Source organism: Thermobia domestica, chromosome 10 (assembly GCF_964235325.1).
Source record: "Thermobia domestica chromosome 10, izTheDome1.hap1.1, whole genome shotgun sequence".
Taxonomy (NCBI): domain Eukaryota; kingdom Metazoa; phylum Arthropoda; class Insecta; order Zygentoma; family Lepismatidae; genus Thermobia; species Thermobia domestica.
Window position 1 is genome coordinate 31509912 of NC_137463.1, and position 9088 is coordinate 31518999.

The 9088-nt window shown below is 36.2% G+C and overlaps 1 protein-coding gene across 3 annotated transcripts in view; it reads right to left on the reverse strand.

The window, feature by feature from the left end:
- LOC145661954 (lipopolysaccharide-induced tumor necrosis factor-alpha factor homolog) overlaps window positions 1-8563 on the reverse strand; it is a 28186-nt gene extending 19623 nt beyond the window's left edge. For all 3 annotated transcript variants that reach the window (XM_081727305.1, XM_081727303.1, XM_081727302.1), the window contains exon 1: window positions 8416-8563. In XM_081727305.1, the coding sequence (XP_081583431.1) occupies window positions 8416-8423 (8 nt within the window). In that variant the 5' untranslated portion in view covers window positions 8424-8563. The remainder of the gene's footprint in view (window positions 1-8415) is intronic.
- Between the last annotated feature and the right edge of the window lie 525 nt (window positions 8564-9088).

Here is a 9088-nt window from a genome sequence, read left to right on the forward strand (position 1 = left end):
GGTTTTATTTTAACAACTTTTCAAAATTTCGGGGAAGGGGTCACTAAAACAAATAGTATTATGATTATGTCCTTTTCAGATATGATGTACTAATATTGCTAGTTGTAAATTTACATATATATAATTTTGTATTGAAATGTACCTATTTACATATAGGCCTATATAATTTTGTATTGAAATGTACCTTATACATGTTTAGTCTATTAACTTTCACGCATTAGACCTATTTATGTGCACATTTTGATTGCCACCCATTCTGACTGCAAAATTTCTATTAAGCTTTGGAAATCAAATGAAAATTATACATTTCTTTTATTTGACGTCCCAGGATTTGTTCTTAGGAGATGGATGATTAATGAAAGGGAGTGATTATTAAATTAAATTTTGTGTGCTCTCTAATCGGGAATCTGGTTCGAGTAGTGATGAGCGTAAGAGTCTTGGTCTTGCATGCAAGACCAAAACCAAGACCAGGAATCCTGATGCAAGACCAAGACCAAGACCAAAGGGTACAGGACCAAGACCAAGCCCAAGGTCATACCTACAAGACCAATACCAAGAGCAAGACTTGCGCAAAAGTCTTGCACAAATACCGGCTCAGTGGAGAGCTTTCACCTGGTGCATAGGATCCCTGGTTCGATCCCAGCTTGCGCCATGTGTGCTTTTTGGTGGGCAAACACCGTGTGCTTGAGTTTTCTCCGGGTTTTCCTCTTTCCTCCTAATTTCTTCATTCCACCATTTCATTCACTTCTCATCATCACCGTTTCCCTTAACCTTAATGCATTATAGTGGGACGTTAAACCAGATATTTGATTTCATTTCAAAACATATTAGTGGTGTTCTTCTTCCAAAACTAAAGAGAAATGTAGTATTGCACCTTGGTAATTCCGTATACCATGTGTGCCGACTACATGGATATGGCCTTGGCTCCGAAGCTGAAGCTTTAGTTGGAAGTCTTTAACGTGTGTTCATAAAATTAATATCGAAATAACATTTTCATGACATTGACGCAAACTTTGTGCATGTGACCGCAAGCTTAATACAGATATCATGGCCGTTGAATAATTGTTTATCAATATAACTTTTAGCCTCCACGGCATATCGGGTGTTGAACGATATAACATTATACAACAATAAATAATCCATACTCACAAGTGAGAATGATTATGTACAGTTATTTCAAATAACTTGGAGTTTGATGCCGTTATTTTGTATTTCTAATATACTGTAGGTCAAAAGTATTTATATAAATTGAGTTTACACAAAAAACATAGACAGTTGAGTAGTTTTCACATTTCACTCAAATTATTCTAAAATATTAAGAAGTTTGATTATATTCATTATTATTTTAATTTTATCTCTCTCTCTCGGCCAACATTGCTAAACATATCATTATCATCATCATAGCTACTCTACCATTAATGGCAGGTTACTTGCTGCAACTGAGAAGCTTCGATGCACGGTGGTCCTCAGATAGTCTCTTCGTCTTGACGCAGCAATTTTCTGTTTCAATACCTTCCTTCAACTACAGTTTCCTTCGTCTCCTCCCTCTCTTTCCTTCCACCATACCTTCTAGCACTTCCCTCATAATATAGTTTTTTCTTAGCCAATGTCTCCTACTATTTCCTCTTCCTCCTCTTAATTACATCTAAAATTCTTCTTTTCTTCCCTATTGCTATTTTTAACCCTCCAATTTTTTCATCACTTTTGCGTAAGGTCCACGTTTCTCCCCAATAGAGTACATATTGGAATCAGTAAAACAAAATCTCAATATTTAATTAGAAGTTTGTTCAATACAAAGATTAGCTAATCGTGGTTGAAAAGAAAAAAAAAAAAATCTGACGCCTTTAGAGTTTAAAAATAATTTTGCAATTCATGGTATTTCAGTAATCTGTGCCGTCTTGATTTTCTTTCATGTGGGCCGCGGTGGCTCAGTGGTAGAGCTTTCACCTCTGGTGCATGAAGGTCCTTGGTTCGATCCCAGCTCATGCTAAATAAATTTTGTGGTGGACATTCACCACGTGCGTGGGTTTTCTCGGAGTTATCCCGTTTCCTCACACCTTCTTTATTCCACCATTTCGTTCATTTCTCATCAGCACCGTTTCCTTTAGTCTAGACGGCATAAAAGTGGGACACAAAAGTTAAAAATTTCATTTCATTTTTTCATTTTTCATTTTCTTTCATGCATCTCAGGGGCAGTCTCCCCAGTTTGGGAACCAATGGACTATTGTATCTGTTTAATATATATATATATATATATATATATATATATAAAGATTACGAATCGTTGGGCAAGTAAGTAATGAAGCATGGACACCCATTGAAAAAAAAAATAAATTTCATTACCTATGTTGTACACTATCATCATACTTACACGAAGGTAAACTATATTACATTTAGAAAAATACAATGTATTTCCGTTACTATTGGCGCACTATAGAATTTGATATCCCTTATATCCAGAGTAAAATTTACCTATGAAAAGCATAAGATTTCTTAAAAGCAAGACTTGCAATACTTTTGCAAGCAAGACTAACTGTAAGACAAAGACCAAGACCTGATGTGCAAGACTAGCTCCTATGGAACCCGGAGGTTCAATGCCGCGTTCACAAAAGCTCTCCACTAACTTCTATGCTTAGCTAACTGCACCCAGTTTCTTGGATTGAACTTTGTATTCCAATCTCTGCGAGATCCATCTTAATATTGTCCTACCATCTGCGCCCAGGTCTTCCTAATGGTCGTTTTCCGATTGGTCTTCCAGTCAAGACTTTGAAAGTGTTTCTACTTTCTTCCATTCTAGCTACGACCCGCCCACCTAAGCCTCCTAGACAGTGGCGTATTTACGATTTTGTTTCGGGGAGGGCTTAGCTAACTTTCGGGGGGGGGGCTTTGCCTGAAAATGTGAAAATTCTGCAAGATATTTCATATACTTTACTATAGTAATTAAGATTTCGGGGGGGCTTAAGCCCGGAAGCCCCCCCTAAATACGCCACTGCTCCTAGACTTGACGACCCTAACAATGTTGGGTAAACCGTATAAATTATGTAATTCCTCGTTATGAAGTTTCCGCCATTCCCCATTCCCCTTCCTCTTGGGTCCGAATATTCGTCTCAGGATCTTGTTCTCAAATACTTTCAGTCTATGTTCTTCCGTCAGAGTAAGCAACCATGTTTCGCAACCATACAGAACAACAGGCATGATTATCGTTTTGTATATTTTAAGCTTCAGATTCCTGGACAGAATTCGCGACGACAAGAGATTTTGAACCGAATAATAACACAAATTCCCTACTTTTAGTCGACATTTAATTTCTTCGAGAATATGATTTTCTTCTGTTTTAATACTGATCCTAGATATTTGAAACTATCCACTTTATCAAAAGTATTATTTAATATTTTAACGAATCCATAATTTGCCGTATTACGGTCCCGACGCACTTCCATGTATTTAGTTTTCTCTGCATTTACTTCTAAACCCATGTCCCTGCAAGCGTTTAATAAGATCTCTGTATTTCTTTCTATTGTTCTCCTATCATCCCTTATTAAATTTACATCATCAGCATATGCCATAACCTGGTGAATACCGTTCAACTCTTGGCCCTGGTTGCTAACTTTGATTTTCCTTATAGCGTATTCCAGAACAAAGTTAAATAATAATGACGACAACGCATCTCCTTGTTTCAGGCCATTTTCGACGTGAAAGCTCGTGGACAAAAATTTTCCTACCCGGACTTTACTTTGGGATTCATTCAAACATATCTTAATTAATCTAATTAGCTTTCTCGGCATTCCAAGTTCTGTAAGAACGTTGTATAATGTTTCTCTCCTAACCGAGTCGTACACCTTTCTAAAATCAATAAATAGTTGATGTACCAGGGTATTGTATTCCCACTTTTTTTTTCGAGTATTTGGCGAATGGTGAATATTTGGTCGATAGTTGATCGATTTCGTCTAAATACACACTGATAATCTCCAATAATTTTATCTGCGTATGGGGTCAATCTTGCTAATAGAATATTTGAAAGGATTTTATAGGATGTTGACAAAAGAGAAATGCCTCGATAATTATTACAGTCAGTTTTGTCGCCTTTCTTGTGAATTGGGACAATGATTGATTCTTTCCACTCTTGTGGCAATTCTTCCTTGTTCCAGATAAGGAGAATGAGTTTGTGTATCTTGTTCCACAATTTTTCGCCTCCCGCTAAAATTAACTCAGCCGGAATTTCATCTACACCAGGAGATTTGTGTTTCTTTAATTTCTTTATAGCGGTTTCTACTTCTATTCGGTTGGGTTCTGGAATATACGGTTCTGCGGTGTGTATCTCCTTTTCTCCACGCACACTAGTTTTTGGTTGCGTGTTAAGCAAATCGTCAAAGAAATCTTTCCATCTATTTAAGATGCTATCCTAACAAATAAAACACAGTTCTGACCAGAGCAGAATGAAATATATTAAAACTATACTTGCAATGTGTTACAGTTTCAAGGACCTAACGTCCTCTTCATCAGACACAGACACTCTCTGTGTAGAGTGTCTGTGTCTGATGAAGAGGACGTTAGGTCCTTGAAACTGTAACACATTGCAAGTATAGTTTTAATATATTTCATTCTGCTCTGGTCAGAACTGTGTTTTATTTGTTAAGCTACTTATCCAGAGCCACGGAGTTTGTTCATTAAGATGCTATCCGTATCAGTGAGAACTGCACCGTCAGATTTCTTTAATATATAAGCACGAGGTTGATAGCCATTCTTAAATTCGCTGATCCCCTTATACATGTCCCGGATGTTTTTATTTTTATTATTATCTTCAAGTTCCTTAATTTTAGCTTTCAAAAAATCGCGTTTCTTTGTTTTAAATGTTTTGGAAGTTTCCCGCCTGATATCAGTGTAGTTATTTCATTCGGATTTTGTAGCCAGCGTAATTTGGCCTGTTTTCTCTTTTCTGTTAGTTTAATACATTCCTGGTCGAATCATGGTTTGTTCCTATGTATTTCCGCGTGTCCCAATTTTTCTTTTGCTGAAATTTTAACGCTATCTCTAATTTCAATCCAGGTATCCTCAACACTAGTGCACTCCGAATCTTCTAAAGCCGAGAATCTATTCGAAACTTCAATCTGGTATTCCTCTCTTACCTGGCTCTATTCTAATTTCTTTAAATTGAATCTCTCCGTTTTCGGACAATGAATATTACCTTTATTAAACAAAAATCTCTTCCGTATTATCGCTGCTACCAGGTAGAGATCAGTGTCAGAATCAGCGCCTCTAAACGACCGGACATCAATTATGCTAGATTGTCTTCTTCTATCTACTAAAACGTGATCAATTTGATTATGTGTCTTTCCGTCTGATGATGTCCAAGTGTATTTATGAACTTCGCGATGTGGGAATTTTGTACTCTTCACGATTAGGTTTGTGGATGTTGCAAAGTTCACGAGTCTAACACCGTTGTCATTACTTTCCTTATACAGATTTTCGTTCCCTATAATCGGTTTGAAAACATTCTCACGTCCTACCTTCGCATTGAAATCCCCTAATAGAATTTTCATATGGTATCGCGGGAGTTGTTCAAATATCCGTTCCACTTCTTCATAAAAACTGTCTTTTATATCGTCATCTTTATCTTCAGTTGGGATATATACATTTAAAACAATAATATCACACCACCGTCCCTTAAGAGTAATTAAAGAAAGTCTGTCAGTAACAAATTCAACCCGTTTAATTGCTGGTAATATTCGTTTGTGAACGAAAAACCCTATTCCTAACTGGTGATTTTTATTTTCTTCCCCGTAAAAGAACGTAAAATTTCCGGAATTCACAGATCCATTTCCTTCCCATCTAACTTCCTGAGCTTCTACTAGGTCCATCCTGTATTTCTCTAACTCACTCGTTACGGAGTTTAACGCGCCTGCCCTATAAAGACTTCTAATATTCCATGTTCCAAATCTCATGTCCATTTTCTTTTGCTGAGGTCGTGCCAAGTTATCAGTCCTTGTCCGAGGCTTTTGTGAATATTTCTGAACAAGTGCTTTTTTTTCTTTTACAGGATGAGGTTGTTAGTCTTACCCAAACCCCCAAGCTGGAGGATCACTCCTAGTCGTCTGTCTTCTACTGCTTATTCAGTATATTCGCAGCTAAACTCTATATCTAGAGGCCTTCTCCTCGATCCGTAACCTGAGGACGCGCCATGCCCTGGTGACAGGAACCCACTATATATATATGCGCTCTCCCTATGGGTATAGGCTATATGTTGGTTTTACAGACCTTGGTGCAAGTTAGTTGTAAACCTGGGGCCCCGCATCACCTAAGGCCGGCCCTGTCTATTTTGTACTCATTTATTACTGAATAATACTGCCGTTTAGATTCATACATAGGGGGAGAGTAGCCAAAATCGCACCACTTTTTACAGAAACTGTTTTAATTCGAAACTTTTGAAATTTAAAATGATTTTTTGATCGTATTGAACTCTATAGTTTTCCGATCCTTTCACAGTGATTTCATAACGATATCTTATCATGATCATGATTAAAATGACGATATTTTAGAAACCTTCGATTGGTGCGATTTACGCAACAGGTTTCCCAAATCGCACTATGTGAAGCCGAAATTGCACCGCCATTTGAATACATGCAAATTATGCAGTAAAATTTGTGGATAAAATAAATTATCGTTTCCATTGAATATCACATTATTTTATTCATGTTTTATTAAGACGAAGAATAATACATTTTTAAAGAGAAAAAAATACTGCAATTTAAATAACCGAGCACAGAAATAACGTCTTAGAAATAAGCTAATTAAGTAGAAATGCACCCTATAAATAAAACAAATTAATATTTCTGAAGATATATCACATTCTTTTATCTGAGTGTTATTAATATGAGGAAGAATATATCATTAAAGGAAAAAATATCCATATTGTTGATTCAATAAGCAATAATCCATGAGTAATGTTGCTCATAATCCTATGAAACGTAAACGTATCAGTATTTATGGAGAACACGGACAGCTACACCTTATGTGCACATTGGAATGTACGTTAATCTCCTGAAACACCCGCACAAGGCTCATGCATCCAGACTTTACACAAAACACACTGTACCATATCTTCGACTAAATTTTGTTGACAAAGGACAAAACCAATCTTGTTCAATAGCCATATTTGAAACACTGCGAATATGTAGCTCGGAGCATCGTGATTTGGATGTATCTACTTTTCGAGTACACTTTTGGTGTTAAGGTTTCCTGAAGAACATACAGACCTAGGTCACGGTTCAGAAAGATTAGTTCTCTCCACACAATTAGATACTCTTGATTGCCTTTGTCGTTCTTCAAGATTATTTTTCTAAGGACTTGACGGGAAAACTTCTGTTCTCTATTGTTGTTTGTTGGTGGGCCTACTTTCTCCTGCTATTGGAGTGGGCACTGGGCAGCGTAATGATTTCATGAACTCTTGTTAGTAGCTTTGACGATTTTCCGTTTTTCCGGTTCCATATGCCACCTCACCGCGGTAGTGTCGCAAAAATGTTTTGTTTGGAATACAATACTTACTTTCTATTTCATTTAATTTCACTTTATTTTCCATATACACGTTCAAAGCACGATTCATAGACTCCGGAGACAATTTTCCATATTGGCGTGTACCAGGGGCGGATCCAGGGGGGAAGGCGATCGGGGCAATCGCCCCCTCCGCAGAAGAGGAAACTTTCTTATTATATATATATATATATATATATATATATATATATATATATATATATATATATAAAACCCATCCCAAAGTTTGGAGCCCTTAAAAGTAGCAGTACGACAACCCACCGCCCCCCCCAGAAGTCGGTCCTGGATCCGCCCCTGGCGTGTACCCGTTTTGTGTGAATTGTACCGAGAAAAAAAAGTTATGAAAACCGATTACAACACGGGAGTCAAAACTGCACTGGTGCGATTTCAGACATACGATAGTAGTGCGATTTGAGAAATTATGTCATTTAAAAAAAAATGATTTTTTTTTTTACATATACCTCACAAATTTTAAAAACCATAACTTGAGATTGTCACTATAATATTAATGGTATTTTGTTTATTACTACTTATTGAAACATAAGCTAATTCCCTTACCTTAATTCTTATTCTATAGTGAAATATCCCGAAAATTAGTAAGGAATACTCCAATTTTATTGTACTCCACAATCACATAACTTACTGAACGTCGTCACTTTGCTGTGCAATTTTGGGAGTATGCTTAGGTATTTAACTACGGGATGGCATGTTAGTACTACGGTTCTTTTTAAACTAGGGATGGTGCGATTTAGAACCCGGTGCGATATCGGGAACTCTCCCCTATAATCCGATCACAACAGTAACAAATGTAATAGTTACAAACTTGGCAAAAACTTAGTGAAATAATTAGATGCACATAAAACTTACTTTTTCATTTACAAATCACCCAGTTTCTTCTTAAAATTATTTCAGAATACTTGTCATTGAATATTATCTTAATAATAAATAGGCACAAAACTAAAGAAAAATATAAAATTACAATAAAAAAAAGCACATGTAAAGTTTGAGTATAGAAATAGCTCTAAACAAAATATTTGAAAATTGCAGGTCAAAGAAGATTAGAAGATAGAGTATACATTAATATGATATTGAAGTTGTAAAGAGTATATCAATAATATACCAGATACTTTCGCTTATAGCTTTTTAAAGCAAGAGTTTCCTATAGGCATTTCATTCAATTGAATCGTTCAATAAACCGATTCATAAAGAACCGGTTCCTCCCCTTGAACTATGAAATGTTGTAATGATTCTATTATTTCCAAGGATCTTATAAAATAGATAACATCTATTTATAACATCCTTGATTATTTCCATTTCATAGTTCAAGGGCAGGAACCGGTTCTTTATGAATCGGTTCATTGAACGATTCAATTGAATGAAATGCCTGTAGAAAACTCTTACCCTTTTTAATTTGAGGAAAATATGCGAATGCAAAGTTATGTGTATTTATAATACTATTTGGTTTCTTGTCAAAATTCACATGACTTTATAGATATATGGGTTGCAGATTGAAAATCTGGGCCCATACATACATTCATTG